We start from the raw sequence: 26,155 nt of genomic DNA on the forward strand, positions 1-26,155 counted from the left end.
GTGACACTGACAGGTATAAAAAGAAAGGTTAACACCCCTTTGCCAGCTTTAAAATACTTTGCACTCGAACTCATCTCAAGATACTATGAAGGCCGACGTCACATATATAGCGATGTATCAGTAGCATCCGAATCTTCTACAATAGGCGTCTGGATTACATCCGCCAAGACAACAATTTCGGGGAGGCTCAGACATACAGGCCGTCGACCATTGCCACGGAGCTCGCTGCACAGTGTGCATGCTGCTTTGTCACACGCTCTGGACCAGCAGGCACATCGATGGGTGATCGTCCCTAATTCCCGTGCGGCACTGTTCTCCCCGAGGTCGCCACAAGCAGCTTGTTCGAAACATCAACCGCTTACGCACACCGATGCTTGCATGCGCTGATCCACAACATCATTCATGATTCAGTGGTTGAATGCCCACTGCAGCATAGCAGGCAACGTTGAGGTCGACCGGGCTGCTGGAGGGGCGGATCGCGACTCACCGCAACAAGGTGCCTCTGCCAATTCCCTCAGAAAAGACGTATCAACCCTCGGCAGTGCAGTTGCGTGGCGTTCCCAACGCGAACTCTGGTGCGATGCCAAACACCAGTACGGACCCATTCGAAATGTCGACCCAAAGTGTGACTTTCGCGTGCCGAGTGGCCTCTCAAGGCGTGACCGCACATGTCCACGCCGCGTTCGTTTTAAGCGTCTCCTATACCAATTACATTTTTTGCCCAAGTTGCAAGGAATGCGATCGCCACTGCGTACTGTACTTACACCATGCTTTGTTAGTCTGCACGCGCTTTGCGGCCACAAGAGCGGTACTAAAATCTGCTTTAAGTTTACGCGGCAAGTCTTTGGAGCCGCACCATATTCTTGGACATTGTAGAAGCGCTGATACCGCAGTGCGCGCAACGAAGCGCTTTTAGTCTACCTCCGGGACACTGGCTTGAACAAAAGACACTCTAGATGCTTAATGCTTGTGCTCGTTATTTGTGCATATTGTGTGTGTCTCTTTGTGTACGTATACGGTCCGTGTATGAGGGGGTCATTTCATGCATCACCAACCTTATTTAGAGGAACATGCCAGGTGTGTTATAGCCAGCCAAACATCTACAGCACAGAAAAATAATGACTCTCTATCAGGGTCATTCCACGTCAACTGTGCCAACCTTGGCGCTCGACCATCTGCCACCTTTTTCTAAAAAAATTTAGAAAAATTTAGCAGTTTGCATACAACACGAAAAGTCATTCCATGAAACGTCCGAGTTCTACCCCCCCCCCTTCCCCCAAAAAAAGAAAAGAAAAATTGTCATCAGCTCAGGCACCACCTGAAAAGGCACGAAAGTATGAACCATGGAAGGCGTTGCAAAAGCTGCATTTCATTAATAAAAAAAATGGGCACTTAATTTTCTCAGAATGACAGAAGATATGCCTTACACCTAAAATTGCATTCATTGATCATTAGATATTCCCCCATTTTTTTATGATCCATTAAGAAGAGGAAATTGGTCCCCATTTGGAACTTTTGCCCACAAAAGTGGCTTCATACAAAAACACAAATTTTATACCATCTAAGTGACCAAGAGCTGTGCTTTACGCGAAGAATGTTTACGCACATATATTGGGCATCAGTGCGCACAGGCAACGCAAAATATGCTAAAAAACATTTTGGGCCTCTGTTTAGCAATTGAACGCTGAGCGGGTCCTAGTAAAAATAAACTAAATAGCGCTTCTAATGACTCATTGTATTATTTGCAAACGGATAAAGCTTTATCAAATTAATTTTCTTTTAACCCACAAAAAAAATGAAGTTGTCTTCCACCGTTCTCGAAAGTTGCCTCGGTTGCGTCTTCGCCGCAAAGTAGTAAATATATAACGTATATGGATGCGATAGAGGAGTGACGATGGAGGAGTGCATATAGGGATCTCGCACTAATTTTAAGTTGATTTCTTCGCTGGTGGGTGAAAAAAAAAGGTTGTATTCTTCGCCTCTATACGCATATACGAGCAGCGTCAGTCAAACATAACTATGAACCCCATGTCGCTGTTTGTTATCGACCTGCTTGGCGTCTTTACACAGCCCCGGGAAGCGCATCGAGACTTTTGTGTTTGCTATATATGCGACTACCCGTACTGAATATTTAAGGTTGCGAAAGATGCAATTATTAGCAGAAATATAGAACACGTTAAGATAGCTCATTTTGTGAGTCGACACAATCTTGATTGAACGTTCCTGCTTAGTGACGTTAGGCTTTCCCAGGTTGAATGCCAAACGAAGTGCCTAATTAAAAAAAGATAGAAACCTACAATATGCAGACTGACACGATGAAATATTTTCCTGTTTCGCGCACGCATATCACTTGGTAAGTGCGCATGCTTCATTGGGTGCTCCCCGTTCTTTTTTTTTTTTTTTTTTACTTACCAAAGTGTGATAACACCTTCAAAAAAATGTTCGTTATTTCATTCTTTATAGCCATAGGGCTTTGTGTTTTTCGTTTAAAATGAAAACAACAGAACAAAGTATGGAGAATTTTTCCGAGAGTGTGATTTTATTAAAAATTGGACATTGCAAGAAAATCTACCAGACGATTGCGCTCGGTCTTCTCGCTGTGGCCACTGCGGCGCATGAACCAGGGAAGAGCACTGATGGTAATGCGGGGTCTCGTCTACCTATTGCTTTTTTTTTTAATTCGCTGGTGCTCTTATTCTATTTGTGTTCGAATATCAAATGCACTCACTCATCAGTCCTGCAAATTCACATCGCCATGTCGACACTGTCTCCTTGTTTTAGACTGATACCCTAAAGCTTTATTTAGTGCATTGGATACAACCGCAGTGATGCGGAGCGGGATATGCAGATATACCACACTTTCTAGCCTAAAAGAAAATTGTGAATTAGATATATAGCGATAGTGAGTGGTAATCTGAAAGCAAGAAATTATATACCATAAAATTCTAGTGCGTGTTTATCTAAAAAATTATGTTTGCTGAACCAAAACAAAAGAACTTTCATGTACAAATGAGAACTAAAAAAAACAGCATGCCAAATTATGTCAAAGTAAAAGCCAATGAGGCTGATGTTTGTCATGGCGCAGCACTATAGAACACAATAACGCTCCATGAATAAAAAAAAACATTTGCTTTTATTTCTGATACAAGGCGATTACTTCGTAGTGCAGAGAAAATAACTCATTTCGTGCGATACCTTACGAGAACACGGCAGCGCCCGATTCCTGTCGCTCCGCTCCATACTCGGTGTTGCGTGCCGTTCTCAAAACGAATAATGAATACAAGAAAAAGGATTCTGGGGTTTCACGAGCCAAAACCACGATATGATTATGAGGCACGCCGTGGTGGGGGGGGGGGGGGGGACTTCGTCTTAACTTTGACCGCCAGGGGATCTTTAATGTGCACCCAGTGCACAGTACACCACCGGTGTTCTTGCATTTCGCCCCCATCGAAATGCGGCCGCCGCGGTCGGGATTCGATCCCGCGACCTCGTGCTTAGCAGTGCCACACCAAAGCTACTACTCCACCACGGCGGGTCGAATACCACATCAGTACTTAATTTGGTCTCATTTATTCCCATGGGCACAGTTGTAGAACAAAACGTCCAACAATACGTGCTACATAAAAGTGTTTTTCCGAGCGTGAAAGAGGACCACGAATACAGGCAAAGTGCCTCGAGCGGCCAGTCGCGCGGCAAGTTTGCGTGCATTTGCGGGCTTTTTTCACGCTCGGAAAAACACTTTTACGTAGCACGTATTGAGCAACGGAAAGCTGTGGATCCCTGCTCACTGTGGCATCGTCGGCAACGACTTTGCTGACAGCGCTGCCCAGTCTGCCCACGAAGACACCCAGACGCGTCTGGTACCTTTGGCGAGGTTGTACGCTACCAAGGAACTTCGCCTGCTTGCACGCAATAAGTCACAAGATTTCTGGAGTTCAAATGCCTTCAATTGCCGATTGCACAAGCTGGACCCCATGCTACGGCTACAGCTGCCATCTAGCCTTTCCCGCGGTGAAACAACCTTGCTGTACTGCTTGTGGCTGGGGATGGCGTTCACGAACGCCTACTCCTATCGTATGGGAATGGCCGAGAGCCCCATGTGCGACTCCTGTAGGAGCGAGGAAACCATCGAGCACCAATTGTGTACCTGCCCTCGCTGCGACGTGCAACGCCTCTCTCCGAGGACAACTTTAAATCGACTGGACTCGCGACCGTTCTCCGAGTCAAAGTTACTCGGACCGGGGCCACACCCGGCACTGGCACGAAAAGCGATTCGTGCGCTAGTATGACCGCACTCAGTGCTCACTCTCTCCGTTTTTTTTCTCTTTCTATTCCCCTTTCCCCCACCCTCAGTGTAGGGTAGCAAACGTCGTGCTAGTCTGGTTGACCTCCCTGCCTTTCTTGTCCTTGCTCTCTCTCTCTCTCAATCTCTTTGTATTGGGATTTTTTCGCGTCGCTCTACAATATTTTCGTTGACACTTTTAATCTAATTATAATATTTGAAAAGTTGATTAATTAATTAAGACTAATTACGTAATTGGGCGGAATGAAAAAAAATTTGAATATCTTCAAGCGATGGCAAACAACATTACCTTCGTTCTGTCCAGCTACGTGGCATATGCATAGTTTTAAAGTTTGGCCAAAGTTACGTGAGACAACCTGTGTATTATAGCAATCACAGGAGCAAAACTCTCTCCTGCGAATGTGTCACCTAAAAAAAAGATTACCGACGATTACGTTACTTCCTAATGCGAAATTTGAGCGCAGCAAATAAGCTGTTTCACCTTTTGGATAGATTGAGGCAAACAAATCGAGCAACACATGTATGCGCTATCACATAATTTTTTTTTTATTTTTCACACGTATTCCTTTAACAAAGACTCCACTAACAGTTCTTGACAGTCATGAAGGAAGCTTTGTGGTCGGAGAAATAGACTGATATATGTTCGACTTGGTACACCAATGCTTGATTCTCAAAGACGAGATCTATACAAGTGCCTCGCGAGGTTGTCACAGCCGTGGGGGAAGCAGAGGCTAAGCGCCGCCGCCGAGAAGACCCTGCCGTTCGCGCCGCCGAAGCGGAGGCTCATCGCCGCCGCCGAGAAGACCCTGGCGGAAGCGGAGGGGGGCGGCGTGTACACCCAGCGGCAAACGATGGGGGCAGAAGCGCGCGCAGCAAGCGGACAACACGATAAAGGGAGGAGGGAAGAGATAGCAGCGACTGACTGATGCCGCTGACGGCGATAGTGAGTCAACCCCAGCTATCCGCCACACAAGAACAGGGGGGGGGGGGGGGGGGACCCTTTCCTCCTCTTTCTGCATGGCGGCGACGGTGTTCTATGCAGTCACGTTATCTTGACTCTCTAGCGGCGTCAGCGGCATCCAGCGGTATCAGTCGGTCGCTGCTAGCGCTGGGGGGATGAAAGGGGGGCGGAGCTGGTTACGAGGCCGACGACGACGCCGACGACGACGCGAAACCCAGGAACGGACGCCAAAGAGCTGCGCTCTAAAAAAGAAAAGAAAAGTAACAACCTACCGGGTATTTCAGCAACGACTGTCTCTAACTGTTAGAAATAGGGGATTCAAGTCGCAAGAAAACTTTTTTGCAGGGCAAGATTCGCAATAAACGTGAACAAAAGAAAACTCCCAGTTGGATCAGTTGGCAGTTTAAATAACTAAGATTGTCAATTAACTATGTATTTATCATCGTTAGGCCGCCGCTGCCAACGCCACTGAATGGGCACGCTCAAATCTGTTCACAGTGCCTGCCGCGTATAGACGCACGAAACGCGTAAAGACGATACCAGGTCTGGGTCATATATTACTGCAGTGACCGGAGTTGCTTCAGGATGTTTTCACGGAGTTCAGCCGTGCCGAACAATCGATCCTTTGCGAAATCACGGAAGTTGCAATGTAAATCAACCTCCTCGAACCTCCGAATCAATTACTGGCAAGCGACCCGTGACTTCACGCCTGCGCATGCGTGCGTAACGCGCGTCTTCCGCATGCAGCGAGCTCCCGCCGAACACGACCGCAAGCTCGCCATAAACTGCTGTAATGAAGCCCGCACTCGAAACAAAGGGCCACCGAAGCACGCTCGATTAGGAGAGGCCCAGCGCGAGCGTCTAATGAGCTGCACAACCACCGGCACACCCGCGGGCGCACGGGCTGTTTCCTCGGGACAGGTTGAAACAAAAAACGGGGCCGCTTCAAGAAGAGCCGTTCGCGGGATAAGCATCTGGCGTGAGCGTGTGTTTTCGACCGGGCCTACCAGAGCGTGTGCGCATCCCCGGAGTTCGCGCAGTTCGGTGCAGTGCTGCGCATTGTGGCTGCTCCGTCAGCGGCGGCGTTTGGGACAAAGAAGCAAGGTTGAAAAGAGCAGCGCAAACTCTGGACGAAACGTGAATAAACGCGACAAGAGGTTAGCGGAACAAAGGAGTTCCGTGGAAAGCGGGCCTTCGTCCAACTTTTCCATGCTTTCTTGAGAAGCGCGGCTGCTCCCTGCGGCGCGTGTTGACAATAAAAAGCTGTTGCGCTAGGACTGTTCGTAAGTGCTCATGCGAGCCATTTGTGACGTGTTGGATATAGTATTAGGGAAGCCGGTCGGCCCAATGGCAACCACGTACGAAAGAAAAGCTTTGTGAATTCGGCCCCAGATTTGAATGGCGAGCACTGTACTTTAAGTACGACCTCAGAGACTGAACAACTTGCTCGATTGGAGGCCTTCTGCAGCAAGTTTGCTGATGCCGGCGTAAGTGCGCTGTCCGTTATCTGCGACAAAAAGAAAATGTTATGCTCGTAGTCGATATGTTATCCATAGTTACATGTATTCTCGGTTTCGATTTCTTGGGCTCACTTGAATAGATCATGGTATTTTAGGTTCAGACTGTTCTGTTCTTAACACTTTTATGTTCGTGTCGATGTCAACAAAGTAATTACTAGTCATCACTTTTGTTGTGGGCCTTTCCTTCTTCCAACTTCTTTTATGGTGTTCCTTTTTAACCGTGTCAACAAATCAGCTTGCCCAGCTTTCAGCTCTTCTGAGGCGGCACTGTGTCGCTTCGACGAAAGGTATCTTCTCGTGACCGAAACAAAGGTTATTTGAAGGGCTCTCCCGCTGTGTATAATATTGAGTGTAAGGAGCCACCCGCAATCGTTGCAGTACGTCTCTAACCCACACTCATTACAGAGTCATGCGCGTGAACGCTGTAAGTCCAGCTGTTTATAACACAGTTTACAGCACACGTTTACAACGCGTTTACAACACAGTACAAACGCCGCAACCTAACGCATTATAAGTGTTATCTCTTAAGACCTAACATTTACAACGTGTTCAGTGTTAAGCAGCAACTGAATTGAACGTATTTTCGGCATGCCGTCGCCAAGGTGTTGTCGCATCCGTTCGACCCGTGCGCGACGACTGCGCTCTAAGACCGGACGAAATGTGTTCTCCGTCGTCGAATGAAGCGAAAATCACATGCCCAACGATAGCATGCAGTGTATAGGTGGACGCGTTGACTCAAAGGCGACAACAATACGTGGGAAATGCGTTACATGCGGTTGCTGCTTCACACGAGACGGGCTGCAGGAGGTAAGCAGTCGCCGGTGTACAGAATCATTGCGGTCTTCGAGAGATCTCTTAACGTCGCGACATTTGGGCGCCTTCCGTGCGTCCCACATGCAACGGTTCCTCACGAAAAAGAAACGGTGATGTAGTCATTTAATCACGTCCCACATAGAGACATAGCACAGCCAGGAGCCATATTTTGTAACTAATATTCTTCCGACCTATACCCGCCGTGGTGCCGTAGTGGCTTTGCCGTTGCGCTGCTAAGCCCGAGGTCGCGGGGTCAAATCCCGGCCGCTACGGCAGCATTTAGATGTGGCCGAAATGCAGCAAAAAACAAAAAAAACCCCGCCCTGGTATGGTGCAATGGGTGCACGTTAACGAACCCCGTGGCAGGTGGTCAAAATTAATCATGTGTACCCCACTATGCGGCGTGCCTCATAATCATATCTTCGTTTTGGCACGCAAAACCTCGGGATTCAATTTCAATCCTCCCGATCCATTTTTCGTTCAGCCGTTAGCCACTGGTACGCGCACATCATCGCGTGCTGTTATCGCAGTTATCAACCACTCAGCGCGATCGACGAAACCACAGCACGTGTCTTCGGTTTCTTTGTGCTGAACAAAGCGGCTTAGTTTGACGCCTTATCAGGTAGCTTCTTATCTGTTTATTAGAACCTGAATGCGTCTCGACTGACCTCGAAATTGGTCGTCATCTAGTGTTAGAACTTTTGCATAAATGCATACCAAAACGTTATACACGGAACTTTTCTAACCCCCCCCCCCCCCAATGTGGGCTGAAATTTTAAAAAGAAGTTACGGTGAATTGCATCGTTATGTATATCAGGCTGTGTAGTTGTGTCATTATACAGGATGGCCCAGCTAACTTGAGAGTTTAAAGATAAGCCAATACCACGTAGCTGAACCGAACCAAGGTTGTGTTGTTTGCCGTCGCTTGGAGATACTCGAATTATTTCTTCATTCCGCCTAATTAGATAATTAGTCTTAATTAATTAGTGAACTTCTCGAATTTTATAGTTAGGCGAAAGGTGTCAATGAGAAAATTGCAGAGCGACACGAAAAACTCCCGGTATACTGCTTACTGTTGCTCAGTATAGGTGCTACATAAAAGCGTTTTTCCGTGCCTGAGAGAAGCCCGCGCGAATGCACGCAAGATTGCCGCGTGACTGGACACTCGAGGCACTTTGCGTGCATTCGCGGGCTCTCGCCGAGGGCGCGTCAAAAAATCTCGCAATGACCAACGAGACACGAGACTCGTAGATTGGGCGTGTCACGTACCGCAGCGTTTAAAACGCGCAATAGTGCGCGTATGCCGAGTCCGGTGACAACTGCGAGAGGTCACACGCGTCATCCTACGCAGCGAACAATGCACGCCGCGCGGAACTGACGCGCTTCCCCCGCGGAAAACTCAGTCTGGCAGGCACCGAAATGTGAGAAGGCGCTGGCTGCGCTACACGGCTGCCGCGCTCGTCGACTCTGGGCTCGAGGCGGAAGGAATGAGGCCATTTTTTTTTTCGGAGCCACTCAAGACGCTTTTGTCAACGCCTTTGTCTCGGCCAGGCGGGTTCAGTCGCATGCGCTTCTGAACAAGCGGCGCAGGCTTCCCGCTCGGTGTTATCGGCCACATTCTTTTGTCAGTGGCTAGATGAACGGAGAGCTGGCTGGAGCGCGCACAATAATTACTGTTCGCTCAAGTGAATCACCACCCGTGCGGTGCAGGCCGCTGTATCCGGTAGTGGATGCGGACTTGACACGAAGGAGCGTGACAGTTAATTCGAACGTGCCGAAGTGGCCGCCGGCTGCGAGCCACTTATAGTATATCCGGGTGTTTCGGCGAACACTTTCGAAAAATTTTAAAAATTGCCTGTGACGGTACAAGTCTAGTCCGTGAGCTGGTTTACTCGAAGAGGCGGTCATTACTTGCACAAAAAAAAAATTGAAATGCATATTCCACTATAAAATTACCAACAATTCACTAATTATGTTCTTAACTAATTACCTTGTGCCCCATATTGCAATTTACAAATTCTAGCCTCGAATTATCCAGGATGACACCAGTTCCGAAATATTAATTCCAGAACTTTGCGGAAAATTGCATAGGCGTTCCAATTACTTTTCGGGTTCAATGCATAAAAAGACGTTTTGTTAAGGACGTGGAACGGCAGTGCATTTTTACCGCAAGTTTGACGGCCAATATCTCCTAAATGGTGTCATCCACACAATTCTTTTTAAATGAATATGCCTTGCAGTCTCACCCGCTAGAATTCGCAAATTGTAACCGCGCTCCAGAACATATATTCCCCAAAAGACGGCGGTGTAATTGCAAGAATTCAGCGCCACAAATTTATTGGTTAAACTTTAATTTGGGGAATGTTTGTCAATTAATCGATTATGCATTTCAATTTTTTTTTTGCAATTAATGTCCGCCTCTTTGAGTAGACCAGCTCATGGACTAGAATTGTGCTGTCTGCCACAGGCAATTAAAAAAAAAATTGGAAGTGTTCGCTGAAACACGCTGTATGCATGGTCCGACGATGAGTCTGATTCAGGGAGAATAAAGGGCTGACGACTATGTGTATACAAAGGTTAAGTTATCGCTCATTAGCGTGCACGCCTGACACATACGACACCGATTACGATTGTTTATTTGCGCGTATCATAGAGCAATGGACAACGGACACTTGATAAAAAAAAATAGACAAGAAAACCTCACTCCGGCTTTACACGTCTATGTACGTATAAGTGGGTGCAAGTGCCGTCTTTGTGCTTTTGCCATCACTATGCACTACACACTATTTCTCTCTTAAGCACCAGCACGATACGCGATGGCCATACCTGGTCCTTGCGCCACTAAACAACACACATTCATTCATACGATACGCGAACGAAAAGGTGTAGTAGAGAAACAAGGGAGCGAGATGACCTCAGAAAACACACAGCATAGGAGTTGAGAGAGCTTACAATAATGTCAACACCAAGTGCCCCTGCTTACTTATGGTTGACCAAACATCCTCGTCACTCTTCTACACGTATGCCGAGTGAACCCGTTTATTTCATTTACCATACTTCGTATGTAAGCGTAGATATGTACAATTATTCTCCATTCGTGCGTGCGCCCACCGATGCGTAACTTACGACCCTGACAAGAACTTTGATATCGTTATGGTAAGGACACGCGTGTTTCAGCTTCATTTTGCTGATAGTCCTGGCTGACAATTGGAGGCGTGGCATAACGTCTAATTTTTCTACAATTCAAACCCGTGCTTTCGACGAGAGTCGATATTGTCGCAAGATTTGAGTATAACTGTATGACAGAGGTGTTACCACGTGACAGCATAATTAGTAGGAATCCAAATGGACAACGATCACATTCATTGCAGAACAATTTGGCTGCATTTATTGAAGGAGCGGTCAAAACCTGCAACGGAAGTTGCGCCTTCGCTCGCACGGATTTGAATCAGTGAGGAACAGTTAAACAATGTATGTATGTATGTATGTATGTATGTATGTATGTATGTATGTATGTATGTATGTATGTATGTATCTATGTATGTATGTATGTATGTATGTATGTATGTATGTATGTATGTATGTATGTATGTATGTATGTATGTATGTATGTATGTATGTATGTATGTATGTCGGCGAAATTGTTACTATGACATCTCCGACTACGTCGCTATGGTGGCGACAGCACGCGTTACTTCCTATCGCCGAACTGTGATTCATAAAGTAAAACGAACCAGACGTCGGTGATATTTTCGTTTAGAAATCACCGCCCCTTTCAGTCCGTCAAGATGGTCGAAAAGCGAAGCTGTCTTATTTATACACCGAGGGCGTTCGGCTGCGACGGAGAGAACAACGTCAGTGGCAGTACGCCCGCAGTCGGCCGTTGTCGCTTGCGTTCGATGTCTCGAGTCTGCTCGGCGGCGTGGTTAGGAGCACCCGCCCGGAAATGCCACTTGCGATGCTTCAAAACTAAATGTCGTGAGTCAAAATTAAATCTGTCCGTCACGTAAGAAAATGTATGGCTCATGCCCCCTTAAGCTACGTATCACACCCCCGTAAACGCGGCCTCCCCATTACGACGACCAGAAGAGAGCTTTTACGCTGGAATGACGAGCGGCAACGAAGCCAGCTTTGGAAGAACACGACGACGCTGTAGCCATTGCTGATGATGATAGCTTCAGCGGAGTCCGACAACGGTCAACGGCACACGGTCCGCGTAAACAGTTTCGCTGTAAAGGGGCGCCCACGATATTAGGCTCTATTGCCAGCGTGTCTTTTTTTTTTTTTTTTTTTTTGCTGCTATTGTTTTTAATCGCCCCGAAGTACACAGATCAAGATAATCGCTTGTGCTGTGACAGGAAGTGGTTGGCATGAAAAATGTTGGCGATAACACTTGTCCTGCAAGCCACGTGAACCTTTTTGGCGACCGGGTCAAAAGGTGACGCCGTGCTTTATCCTTCAGCTCATTCACTATTCACATGAGCCGTATGCGTAACGTATGCGCGTGAATGATTTCAGGTCCCTTCGGAGTGCGCTATCAATGTCGTTATCGTTTATCTCCATGCCTCTCGTGTGCCGCGTCAAGGTCTGTTTTATCTCCACGTGCAAGACTCCTTTCTTTCTTTCTATCTCTCTCTCTCTCTTAATCACTGTTACATGGGACTGGCGAGTTGTAACGGACAGGGGCCAGGTGTCTATATACGTGTGTCGAAATGGTTGGAGTACTTTTTACATACAGAGTTCGCGAAAACACTGAGGCACAATAATGTGACGATGGCCTTTGTCTTCACTGTGGTCTCCTCGTGTGTGTGTTCATTTTTTTGTCAAGCATTGTCATATGAAATATTTTACGATTTCAGCATTGCATATAGTTCTGACTTGGTTGCGAAAAATAAGGCTCCTTTGTTTCTTTTTCTTTTCTTCTAAACAAACTGCGGTGATATCGAAACGTTTTCCGGCAGGACTTTAACCTATAGCTAAGTTAGCTTTCTCGCAGGAAAAAAAAAAGAATCTATGTTTGCTTCATAAAGGCCCTAAATCCTGCGTCAGAGGCTGTATGCTATAAAAGCGCGTTTTGTGCCGATTTATTTATTTATTTATTTATTTATTTATTTATTTATTTATTTATCTTTTCTTGCGCGCGTGAGGTTGGATTGGTGCGCATGCATTGGTGCGCAAACAAACGCATGCACATGCGAGTGCATGCGTTTGTTTTGCACAACAGTAATTTAATTTGATAGTCAATGTGACAGCCAGAAGCGCACAGTCAAAAAAGAGAGTGTGTATGTGTATATATATATATATATATATATATATATATATATATATATATATATATATACATATATATATATATATATATATATATATATATATATATATATATATATATATATATATATATATATATATATATATATATATATATATATATATATATATATCAGAAAGAAGCAATTCTGGGTCAGGGTAAATATTCATAGTGAAGAAGACGCGCGTATGAAGCGGTTTATTGACGTTGCGGCCGGGGTCCGGCCTTCATCAGAAACCGATTTCTGATGAAGGCTAGACCCCGGCCGCAACGTCAATAAACTGCTTCATACGCGCGTCTACTTAACTCAATATATATATATATATATATATATATATATATATATATATATATATATATATATATATATATATATATATATATATATATATATATATATATATATACACACGCGTTACGCGTGTGTGCATGTGTGTGCATGTGTGTGTTATATGCAGATCTAACGCACGTGGCGAAATATAAGGGAAGCAATGCTTTAACGCAGCTATTAATCAAATACTGTACAAGTAACCGTGATGGATGCAATTATGTTTACTTCCCTCCTGTGCAAAGTGCAACTTTAAGCAAGACTTATGTTTGTTTGCAACGAAGGTCAGAACTTTAGCTTCACGCATTTTCTTTTTTCTGTTTGTGTACTACTCCGCTTACATGACGTGCCGAAATTGAAAAATAAGTAAATAAATAAATAAATAAATCCCGCAAACGCCTATACGGATACCAAACGTGCGCCTCCCTTACTCGTGTCTCCCTTCCTCCACACACCTTTATCACGCCTCAACTGGTATCTATGATATTCTACCTATTAAGCTGAATCTCTGAACTGTATCAACATTAGACACAACAGCAAATGCGTCACACAAGCAGCTGCAAAACCTTGTCCAAGCAAACTATTCGCATACACAACTTTAGTCAGATCGCAACTACAATATGCCGCCATCATCTGGAAGCTGCATCAAGCAAACCTTGCCGGGAAACTCGAATCATTGCAGAATAAGGCCACGAGGTTTATCACAAGGAAGAACTCTCGCTACTCCAGCATTTACTGATATCAAATCGCGCCGAAATTTATGTTCACTGGAAACGCGAACACTTGTTACCCTGTTATCTCACTTATGCTTATTGTTATCTTATCGTTATCTCACGTGTGCTTAGTGCAGGCCGACTGATAGAATTGTATTGTGCCGACTGCTTAGAGCTGTATTATTCTCTATTGTTGCCACTACCATTGTAGTTCTAGTTTTTTCCAGTATGTACTTAGTGTGTGCAGTGTATTTTTCAGTATGTTTTATCAAGTACCGTTCTCGGCAAATGGCGCTCGTTTTGCTTCTATATTTTCATTATTTATTCACCGTGATATGTTATGTAATGTTATGTAACCACCTATATATAATGCCTGTAAAAGGGCCTTTAGGGTATGCGAATAAAATAAAAGTTAAATATTTAGAACAGTAGTTGTTCTACGGTTTGTTGAAAATTGTGTGTGAAATTTTTGGTATGGGTCTCTTCCCTATGCTGTTTTCACATCAGGGCCTGAAAAAAAACGCTTTATTTTCACATGCTCGCGTAGGTATATACCCGTATACCACGCCCGTCTTTGATGGAGGCGAGCTATATGGGGCAGGCGTCCATACGCGCCGTCGGCGGACAAGGAAATTCTCACCGGCATGGGTGGCGATTCGGCGCGTGGCCACAGTTATTTACGCACGCGGTGCGCATATACTGCGGCTGTACACATGCCTCAAACTAATGGCCGTGCGCGCGCTGCGGCACCGAAGTCGCCGAGCATCCTCGCAGTGCCGGTCGAGTCGCGGCCTTTAAATAGCGCTCCCCCCGCCCTTGGGTCTCGCAAGTTAACTAGAGCGTCAACTATCGGCAGCCGCGCCGTTGACCGAGCTTCCAAGCGCTACAGTTGTTTGTCTCACCGGTTCGGCGGCGCCTAGAGAAGGCGTTGCGTGATTGCTCGAGCACGCCCGCGCGGTGTACGCGCGCTCCCTTCTCGGCATTCAAATCGACGCTTAATTAGACGACGACTTCGGCCGGACACCCACAGCGGCGGCAGCGGCGCCGCCCTCTAAGTGACGCGGCATCACGTCCCCCCGCGCGTACGTGTACGTACCTGCGGCTCGGCGATCGATATGCGCGCGACGGAATGCGCGCGACTAAATTTGGACGCGCGCAGTGGCGCGCGCTCGGAACAAAAGGGGAACGAGGAAATCCGCCGAGGCCCGCGCGCCGGAATCGAGGAAGCGCGCGAGACAACAGGCGCTGCTGCAGGCGCAGCGCTTTTGTTTTCCCGTTCCTCGTACTATCTGCCGCGCGCGCCCGGCAACACCTCGATATCGATATCGGGCGCACAGGCGCGCCCACGCCACTCGTCTTTCCTGCACTGAACGCCTGGCTGCGCGGCGCCGCGCGTATACAGCGGGTGTACGCGCGCAACTGACACCCATAGCTCGCGCGCATGCATAGTACGCCCGCGCTCGTATACCGAATGCGCCCCGAGGCGCGGACGCTCGCGGAGCCTCCGCGCCTCGAATGCGGCCAATTCGAAGCGCGCCGATTAATCATCGGTCGAGCACGGTGGGCCGCGGTGAGAGACCGGCCAGCGATCAGTCACCGCGCGTAGCCGTCGTTGCTCTAATTACAAGGGCGACGCCACGGAGTGGCCAGGGTGTATACTATGTATAAGCGGCCCTATATATGCATAGTACGCGTATAGACCACTAAGGGGACTACGAGGGAAACATAACCTCTCCATCTTGCCTGTTCCGTCTTTGTGCACACTGAGAAAACTGGATGTCGGATAGAGAAAGATGCATGTAGGGACTAATGCCGGAGCCACCGTTTCGTATATGCGAAAGTGTCCGATTATCGCACGTCGTACAAATAGTTATCCACTGGTTGATGGTAAACAACCAGCAAGGCGCAAGCTGCTCTCGGGGCGACAACACCGCAAAAATACCGGTCAACGAGGCACTCGTCCCACCATTCTCCGCGGTTATAGAAGTCGCACTCCAGCGTCCTTGTGGGCAGCATGCAGGGCACTAAATAATGTGTTCCTGGAACTCCCCAACACTGCAGCTCCTGATATATGCAGAGTTAAGTGACTTGCTCGCCGAATCAACCAGCGCTGTCCACGCGGAACTGTATATAACGCGGCGAAGTTGCCTTTCTTGTCAACGACACACATTTTCGACATGGGACTTCTTATTCGAAATGTTTAAAATGAGTTTTCCCAATATCTACAGAGCCTTTCATCTCGTCAGCGCCAAAATCGATGGCAGCACCTTCCCGTCGCGTTTTTTTTTTTCTTCCCCAACAGTAACTCTTTTGCAAAAAATCTGAATTTTCTTCTTCAAATAGAAATTCATTGCCTTCATCGATTTGAATTGAGCCCAACTAAACCACAAAAAAAAAAACGCTAGTTTTGTCTGAATCCTTGTCCGTCGTCCGTCTCGCGCTATTCGTTTTTCGAACGTGTTAACCGAACTGGAAAAAAGAAGAAGAAAAAAAAAAGAAGCCACGGCTCCAGAAAACAGCGATAGACGAAAGCCGCATACACACACGCCGGGTCGCGAACTGCATACAAAGCGCGTCGTTTCGAGCGACACATCTCGGATTCGCAGGTCAGCGGGGCGGCGAATGACTGCGCGGCCCCGACCTTCGGCACGAGCTGCGACGCGCGCTGCATGGCAAACAGTCGCGCGTGGCGACGCGGTGCCAACGGACGCCGAAGGGGCGCAGCGGATCGCGGAAGACAACCGCGCCTCGACCCGGCAGCACCACAGGTGGCCGTGTGGTGGCTGCCTGCGCTTCCCGAGCGGAAGTCACGGTGCGGCATCATGCGTCCGAGGAGAACGCGCTCGCGGTGATACGCGAGCTCGTCGTCCGGAGCACCGGCGGCCCACTGGCGCGCAAACAAACGAGGCCGTGCATTCTCGACCAGTAATGACCGGTGAGCGCACGCTTTCGCGGGTGGCGTGTGTGTCCAGCGCACGTCCTGCCGCCGAACTCATCAAGCTCGCGGGCTCAGTTCAAAGGCTGCGGCGACCTCTTTTCTTGATGAACAAGTAGAGTGAGGCATAGAAGAAGGAGAAAAAAAAAAGCGGTTTCCGTGCCATAACGTTAATTATTTTTTAGTTTGAATGATCTGCCTAATTTCCGGGCTTCCCTTATTGGAGCAGGAAGGTGTAGAAGTCCCCTTTCTAGGACAGAAAATGCTGAAGGGGAAATTTCCCAGGGTACTAAATACGCGGAGGATTTTATAACCCGGTTGCGAGAAAATTTTCAGATTTATGCAACTCCTAGTTATTTGCGCCGAAAGCTACTGTCGCAGAATTTGATGTAAGTCAGTGTATGAGCCCCCCGCCCTCCCCACACCCCTCGATTAGGTGTCCCGTAAACTACTTCCGTGGATTGGCTACAGGCGTAAAAAAAGAAAAGAAAAAAAAACACACTTGATATACACACAGGTCTCGCAGCTGCATTTTCAGATAATTTCTTCCACCACTACAATATATGTCAACCCAGAATAATAATTTCGCTGGCTTTGGGGTGCTGGGTTAAAAGGGAGGGAGAGAGCAGAGAGCTGAAAGCACACTTTGAGCCTGCGACATAGAATTGCATCGTGTGCTCCTGGACAATCTCAGCAGGCGCCGCTTCTGCGTTCACCTACTTTGTTTCTGCACTGTAGACCATTTTGCATCCTGAAAGCGGCTTTGAGCACCAAAACAGCGCTTCACCAAAGAGAAATTTACAAATAAAGTGGCTGTAACGAAAAGATCGTTCTCGTAACAAAAACCCCCTTAAGAGTGCTTTGAATGACAACAACCATTTCGTTTACATTTCGTTTGCCTAAAACATCCTTTCGGTGCTGTGGGAGTCGTGGGCTGTCGAAATACCCTTTATTTCCACATTCCGCCACCGATATGCCGCCGATATTTGGAAGTAACTAATCAAATGCCATTAAGTGTATTGTGCGGTGTCATATTAACGGGTCTGAGTGGTTTATAAGCGCCTATCAGCTGACCACATCGAAACAAACATTCTGCCGAGGCTTACTGTTTAATTGCGTGGTACGGCGATTCACCCACTGCCACTACACCGCAGGTCCGAACACCATGGCTATATAAGGCGGTTACCAGGCATACGTGGGTGTCCGTAGCGAGGTTTGAGCCCTTCACATATGTCTCCTCTGTGTTGGGGTTGCTCTTGTGCGCGTATAGGATGCGCTTGAACGTTGTTTGGTCATCAACGCCCTATCGTAATGTTAATTTGAGGAATAAAAAAAGTCCGCCGAATTTTTTTTCAATGAGTTTAATGATATCGATTTATCCATGCAGCAACTACAACGTTTTAGTCGTTCTAAATCTATCTAGGTGGCGTCTGGACATATGTCTGGATATTATTCGCTGGACAGCAAGATGCAGCAATGAATAGCGCGGCGTGCATGCATGCCAATGCATGCCATCTAAGCAACGGGATGGCAAGTTTTGCACCCTTTAGAGAAAAGTATGTTAGGACAACTCAAAGCACCCAGTGTATAAGTGTGTTGGTTTGTGAAAATTACTTTTCCTTGGGCGTAAGGGTATTAGTTGCAGACACAGTGAAACATCCTTAAGTGGGTAAATCGGTTTTTTACAGCGTGGAAGCAAACAGCGTGGAATTTCATTCTTCCCTGTGCGCAAACTTACTCTTCAAAGGACGTTGAAACGGTGTCATAAAAAAGAAGAAAAAATAAGAAAGAAAAAGAAAACAGAGCAAGTTCGCGACACTGACATTCGCGTCGCCGACTCGAAAACGACTCTGACGTCGAGAGCTACAGCTTCGCCTCTCACGCAGCGTTAGCAGGCGTGCAACTTTCGCGTAAGGTTGCGCGCGTGGCCGCCGCGTTGGTCGGAGCGCAGGTCCGACTCCCCGCACGAGCTGCATCTCGAGGCCCCAGTGCAGCTCGACGGGGCGCTAGTCACGCGCGCAGTCGTCGCAGACATTCTCCCTCTTCACCCCCCCCCCCCCCCCCCCCGCCTTATCCTCGTACGCCACCCTATCACGGTTGCTTCAGCGTCTGACATAACTGCCGTGCGTTACATCGGACTTCAGGCACTCAATGGCCTTAAGTGTAGGCGACTATTTAACAACAAGGCCAAGCAAAGCGAAAACGCTGAGCCGATTTAATCAGGAGTCGTGCCAGGTTAGCAGTTATAACGATCGACACACAGTGTCGCGCGGTAGGTCGCCTTTCCTCGCTGCTGAACGCGCTCGGGAAAACATCTCCGGGGCTCTGCAGATTGATGGGCGCAACAGAAAGAGCAGCCGTGCGGAGGAAAATAAAACGCGGCATGAGTTGACGCCGCACAGGAGGATGCGAGCACGCGTGTGTTTGCTTTCTACAGATACTTGAGCGCGTTCCCGGAATTGTATGCATACCACCGGGTTCGTGTTTCACGCGCATCGCGTGTGACGAATCGCGCAAACGATCTTCTTGCTCACTATAAATATGCGGCTCCTTCACACTGGCGTGCGATAGGGTGGACAGGTCAGTCTTCCCAAATTTTGAGATAGAAATTTAGGGCCTGCCCCTTCCAGATTGGGGGCAGGTGCGATCTTTCAATAAAGGAAAATTTATGCTGACAGTTATGTTCCACCGCCAGTCACCGTCAATGCTCCAGCCTGCTCTTGCTTATCTCTTGCATTGTGTACCTGTCTTGCATACAGCTGCAAATATTATATACATTGCCAAACTTTTGCCTGTAGCATTTATTCCACAAGTACGTCACGAGATAGCCTCAAAAAATAAAACACTCCTCATGGAGCTGTCAAAAGAGATTCAGACACACCTTGTCACACCCAACCTGGCGCGAGCTTAGTTAACGTTTCTTTCTTTCGTTCTTCCGTTCTTTCTTTCTTTCTCTTATTTTTTCGCGACGCAACCTTTTGCTCTCCTTCAACTGCCTTTGGTTTGTATTTGGCAAGCGTCATTTCTGATTTATTAAGGTATACGCTTTCCTACTACCGTCGCCTCCATGCTGCCGGTGACTTACGACATCGCCTCCGCACTGCGCACGCTCCGCCACCGGCGATGCCTTCAATGCGCCCTCTTCGCCACCCACTCCTTCCCTGCTATGTACATGGATGTTACAATGGCTGTCAACATTCAGCATGCTGAACGTTGATAGCCACCGCACACCGGGTCCGGAAGAGTTAGTTCCCTTCAGCGCATGCAGGTCAAAGGGGGGAGTAATGAGGGTCGATTCCGGGTGATATACGTACCTTCATTGATTTACCTATTTACCATCAACGCCTACCGTTCCCATGGGAACGTTCTCGGTCACACTCGGTTACACGTACATACTATCGCCCGAAGAATGAACAAAGCCACGGAAGGGGGCTTCTCCCCACAGCGTTTGCTGATGTGGAGAAGCCACATTTAACGAGCGCTCGTCAGGCTTCTTACACACGCGAAGCGCTCTTTCTCGAGCCACCTCTAGGTCCGCGCATATAGGCTATAATCGCCCGCAAAAGGGTCATTCTGCCACGTTACCCAACGCCGAGGGCAAGCGGCCTGCGTGCAAACACGCGCAGCGACTGTCGTCCAGCCGGCGTCGTGAACATTACGCGCGTCACGCGAGATGCTCGTACGACGAGCGTGCCCGGTTTCGTCGAACGAAGGGCGAGCTCTCCAGCTGTCCATGGCGGGCTACTCGTGCAGCCCCGAAAGCATGCGTAACGGCGGTGTCACGTCGCGGATTCTTTGGCTGCCGGGTCCGCGTAGCGCCAGGAGGGCAGGAATAACAACGGCCAGCACACGAGTGGGCATGCACGCGCAACGAGCTGCGTAACGAGAAACACGAGTGCGTGCGCTGCACGTCGCATGCGACGTCGCTCGTTCGGCGAAAGCGGCTCCAGTGATGCGTGGAGCCGCGCGGCCGCCGTGATAGGCGTAGAGCGCTGTTGTTGTCTTTTACGCGCTTTAACATATTGTGTTCTGTTCATTTTCAACCCCCCGCTGCGGGTCACGTAAAGACCCGTTACGGCGCTGTCACTCCGGAAGAAATGAAAAACAAAGAGAAATAGTTGTGCGAAGGAGGGCATTTTCAGAGGGCAGTCAAACTTTAGCGGCTCCCACGGCAGGTCAGTAAATAGACCACGACGTTGATGCGCAAGTACGGCCAGTATGCGAATAGTCCAATTACGCTCTTCTGTCGTGCGCTTTTCGTATAAACGGGTGACACGTGCGACTGAATGCACACTTGGGGCATTGAATCGCATACCTCGCCCGTGTGTACGGAAGTTATAGTTGACGACAGAAGATATGTCGTCAACACACGGTAGTGCACATGCTGAAAAATATTTGACGTGCGTATGCTTGATAAGGAAGACCGAAAAAGAAAGAAGGAAAGAAATGTGGAGGTCGAGATCGTACGTAACTGGGTCGGTTGGTGTATGACTACACAAAAGTAAGCTGCCCTATAGGACCAATCGCACGAAAGGTCGACGAGACGATGTACAGAGGTCGGCATTTCTTGAACGCACATTGGCTGCTTCACTGACTGTTACAAACGCAGCAGAACGGGTAGATTTTACGTTATTTCTTGCACAAGGTTAATGCAACAGAAGTGCCTTGTTTACAATTCCTGGAACATTGTTGCTATAACTGTTATACCGTCCCGTCAGGTGTAATAGCTCGCATCCGGAATATGTGCTATCTTAATCTTTTTGAGCGTGAACACGGGAGCGCGTGGCTTTCAGTACTACGAGTGTAGCCTGGTGGCACTGCAAAATTGTTGTGTGCATGTGTAACGAGAGTATCCTTTCTTTACGCGCATCACATCATCGGAGCGCCCGCATGTCGTCTGCTAGGCGCTTTTCCTTCCTTCAGTGCGGGTCGCAGCTAATTAGTAGGCCGCACTACGCAGTTGCAAGATCAAACGGTGCGTTCCTCAAGCGGGTGATCAGAGCATGGAGTATTTCTTCGCTGTCATTTCTACACGCAAATTCATTTGTGCGGGAATTTTATAAAGCGAGAGTTATAAAGCGAGAGTGAAGGAAGGTAAGACAATTTCCTTCATTTAGCTCATATTTGTAAATAGTTTAGGCACCATTACAAACTCAGTAGCTGCTGGCTGGGATTAACCACTGCTTGCATGGGATACTCGGTGAAACATTCTTTGGCCGTAACCATTTATACGATTCTACACGGGAGTAATTTGCAGACAGTTGGCACGAACAAGTTTACGTCTGCTCTCAGATTTCCCAATTCTTCTCAAACGAATGCTCACCGCTAGTGTACAGTGGTAGAACGAATTGACGTACCACCACGAGGGCGATGGCATGAGGTCATGTGCGCGAAGTAATAATTCCTTTACGCCCACTGAGCATGGGCAAAACCTTTCGGCGCCACCGTTAGATTGCGCTGATAATACCGAATGCCACGGGCTCCCGTGTTCGCGCTCAAGATAGCACAGTGCTCAGCGGTTGAAACGCGTTACTCAGACCGCATGACGGCCGGCGCTTTTTGCACCACTGGTGAGCACTGGGTAATTACTGATGGGATAAATGCAGTCACGTGCTATCGCTTTCATATGATGCAAAAATTCATCAACTCGGTGTCCTCAGCGCCCTCCAATGGCGTAAAAATTGTCGGCAGCCACTCGCTCCGAGTATCCCGTTTCAATCGCTGAGCGCTGTACTTGACTATCAGAGCAAGAAAGCGAATAAAAGAGGACAAGCTTTATTAATGTGTATTAGTCCTTGAAACTAGGTCATAGTATGTATATTGAATGCGGTGCTCATTCGAGGGATCCGTAACTGACTCGGAAAAAAAAACTTATAATGTGCAGAAAGCACACTTTGAGCCCTGAGCGGACGAACAACGTTTGTGAAATGCTGGAAAAGCAGGAAATGTAACAAATGAAGCAACCTTTCCGCTGCATATTAATGTCGGCTTTTGTTCACCGACGAGAAACAGCATGTCACGTTGTAGAGCGCGAAAGGAAACGGCTCTCGCAGCAAGAGCCAAGATGTCGTAAGGACGATTAAACACAGCACAATGTCCAAACGAACAACATACAGACAGAAACACGTCACACGATGATTATGTACCTGTGTCATCTCGTTCGTTTCGGTTACCGTATACTCATGCAGAGCCTAGCTCGCAAAATTATTTACTTATGTCAGGAATGGTGCGGTCCTCGCAAACTCCCAAACGTATTTTACGCTGGCTACGTATAAATAGCTTATGGACGTTTTCGCTGGTGAGGCAAAGGTGCAATAATACACACATATAATGTCGAATTCTAAACTATGCAGACATACCGTCATTACCTGCTGCCTTTGTATGCAAATCGGAATGAAACGGGACTTTTCCAAAATCGCTAAACTCTACTTGGAGGTAACGAAACTGCGCGTTCGCTCGCGCACGTTTGACCAATTTTGTGCGCAAATGGAATTGCTATAAAATGTCGCATGCGTCTGAGTTAACCGCAAAAAACTACATAAATTACTCCCAAATGCATGGAATCACAGTCAAGCCGTCAGAAGCGCACTGCATTTAGTGGACACTTTTGGGTTTACTGAGTCTTGGTGGCCGCAGGGTAAATGAAAAAATAAAGTAAAAAATAATACCGAAAATCGAAAACATTTGGGTCCGCGCGTGGCGTGCGTTCAATAGCTGTTCACTGACAATTGTAAAAACGTCGGCCTTCGTGCGGTGATATCCGCAGTGTCGATACATGCGCTTGATCCACGCTTGATCCAATAATGTGGCGCACTGCGCGCACAATCAATGATCCGCAAAACGAGAACTATAGGATCACCAATAAGCCATCTGAGTCGCGAAGTATCGTGCCGAAGCAGCATCCATCAGACTCTAAGCAAAATTTGAAACATTTAGCCCGCAGCAGCTAACATTCGCGTGAACGGCATCAGACAAGTTCTCCGATAAGTTCATCAAGCTTTAATGCACAATGTGAGAACGCAGTTCTGCGGGACAAAGCGGAACGCTGCCAACGACGGCAGGACACTTCTAAATAACATTTTCATCGAAGGCCTCATCGAAGGCTGATGATTGTCAATTAAAATTAGTACGCTGACAGGGCTCACGATTGTCTCTTCGAAGTCGCATTCCGCGTCCTGAGCAGCCGAACATGAGGTGTAAGTATTCTTGCCGCTAGGACACTGGACACGCCCACCCTACCACTGCATTGACCGTAGGAGGCGCGACGCCGGGGACCCAGCGCCAGGGAGACCGCGGGTTGGCGCTGAGCCCCTCGGCGACAGCACGGGCCGAGAACGCACCTTGAGCAGCTTCTTGCACGAGGCGATCATCTGGGGCGGTCCGAGCCACTGCGCTGCCCCGTCGCGGTCGGCGTCGTGCTGCTGCGCGAACAGGCGCGCCATGTGGAGCACCAGGGCGTCGGGCTTGAGCGCCTGCAGCGTGGCCGCGGGCTCCTCGAGGAAGGCGGCGCGCGCGTACAGGGCCTCGAGGGGCGGCAGCGAGGCGGGCAGCTGCTCGAGCAGCGCCTCGACCGGCAGCTCGGCCACCAGCGCGCGGAACACGGCCGGCGCGAGGTGCGAGAGCAGCGCGGCAGCCTCGCGGTGCTGCTGCCGCTCGCACAGCAGGAGCACGCGGCGCAGCGCCGCGCCGACGCCCATGTCGCTCAGGCTGGCCGACGGAGGAGCCCCGCGCTGATGGTCGTCGGAGGAGAAGCCCTGGAGCCAGTGCGAGTCTCGCCAGGTGAGCTTCTGCACGTTGCGCCGCTGGGCGCCCGCGGACCGCTCGGGCCGGATGCGCCTGCCGCTGCTCATGGCCAAGCAGCCACTGGCGGGCGAGCAGACGCCGAGGGTCAGGCCGCCGCTCTCTCGCCTACTGACACACTGAGCCAGAAAACGGGTTCGGCCCGCCCGCCGGCGGCCGTCCGAAAGTGGTGGACCCACCCAGCGGCATCCCTCGCGAACGGCGAGGAGGGACTCGAACCGCGAGCAGTGTGGACCCCCCGATCGGGAATTCACCTCCCGTTGCCTTTGCCGCTCCGTGCAAGAGAATCACTTCTGGTCCAGTTGGATAATATTTTTTTTTTTTTTGCTCCGTTACAACGTCGCGCGCTGAACGCACTATGGAGCATTTAGTTAATTAATTCACATAATCAATCATCCACTGCTGCTATGACGCCATAATTTGCAACACCTTATGGAGACATGGCACGCCTCTTGAGGACATTTTCTCCTATAGTGTTTCAGACAATTGATGCCATTCTTTATAATACGTAATACAGCGAGGATCACGCCATACGGCAGAACATTCAAAATTACCATACGGAAATTTTGCATAGCAATGAATCTATATAATTTTTTTTAATTCTCGAGAGGACTGAAGAAAATAGCTGCAAAAGCGGCTTGACGAGCCTATCGACGCTTCAGTGGATGGAAACAGTGGGCCGCAGTGCATCAATTTAGGTCATAAGGGTGTGCAACAGAACGAACTGGAAACTCGCAAATAGTGATACGAGTAACAGGACACCAGGAAAAAGAGCACATAGTCGTCGTCTTTTTTTATTCTTTTCTCTTTCGTGCTCTTTTCTTTTTCTTTTACATATCCCCTGACCACAGCCCATGCTTACGTCCCGAGGCCCTCCCTTAGACAAATAAGTGCCCTTTGCTGCGCTGCACCTCGTCCTAATCCGCACAAATACGTTAGCAAGCAACATCACTCGCCTTACTCTCTTTCGCATGCGAGGACTCCATATATAACACCAGCAAAGACGGTCTTCATCAAGGACGTCTTTGCTGAAATGCTATCTATTTCTGCGCTAGCTGTTATGATACTCCATAAGCGCATTTCTATCGCCTCGCGTCAGTGAAGATTGCTGCGGACAGCTATAGTACGCGCATTACACGTCTGTTTCAATAAAACAAAGAAAAAAATCTGAGGACACCTAAGCATCCTGATGAGTTGTGAATGCGAAAGCATTAATGTCCAATTGAACGCCATTGAGCGGTCCTTCGAGTTATGAACTCCTCGCGCGCAAGCGAACGCGCTGAGACGCTTCGCCGACGCCTTCTGGATAGCAAAAGGCCAGTGTACTTTGATCCGTGACGTCATGCTACCTTCCCCGACTGCCACAGAATATAATGGGGACACTCCCGAGTAAGCCGCGGTGATTTTGACGCCACCCGCTTTCGTCACGCCGGGCTCGGCAATGGAAATTTCGGTCCAAGTAACATGATGT

General features: G+C 48.4%; 1 protein-coding gene across 1 annotated transcript in view; it reads right to left on the bottom strand.

Moving 5' to 3' along the window:
- LOC142566161 (uncharacterized) overlaps positions 1-24,734 on the bottom strand; it is a 64,898-nt gene extending 40,164 nt beyond the window's left edge. Inside the window, exon 1 of the mRNA XM_075677004.1 lies at positions 24,225-24,734. Coding sequence (XP_075533119.1) covers positions 24,225-24,734 — 510 coding nt within the window. The remainder of the gene's footprint in view (positions 1-24,224) is intronic.
- Between the last annotated feature and the right edge of the window lie 1,421 nt (positions 24,735-26,155).

Source organism: Dermacentor variabilis, unplaced genomic scaffold, assembly GCF_050947875.1.
Source record: "Dermacentor variabilis isolate Ectoservices unplaced genomic scaffold, ASM5094787v1 scaffold_12, whole genome shotgun sequence".
Taxonomy (NCBI): Eukaryota; Metazoa; Arthropoda; class Arachnida; order Ixodida; family Ixodidae; genus Dermacentor; species Dermacentor variabilis.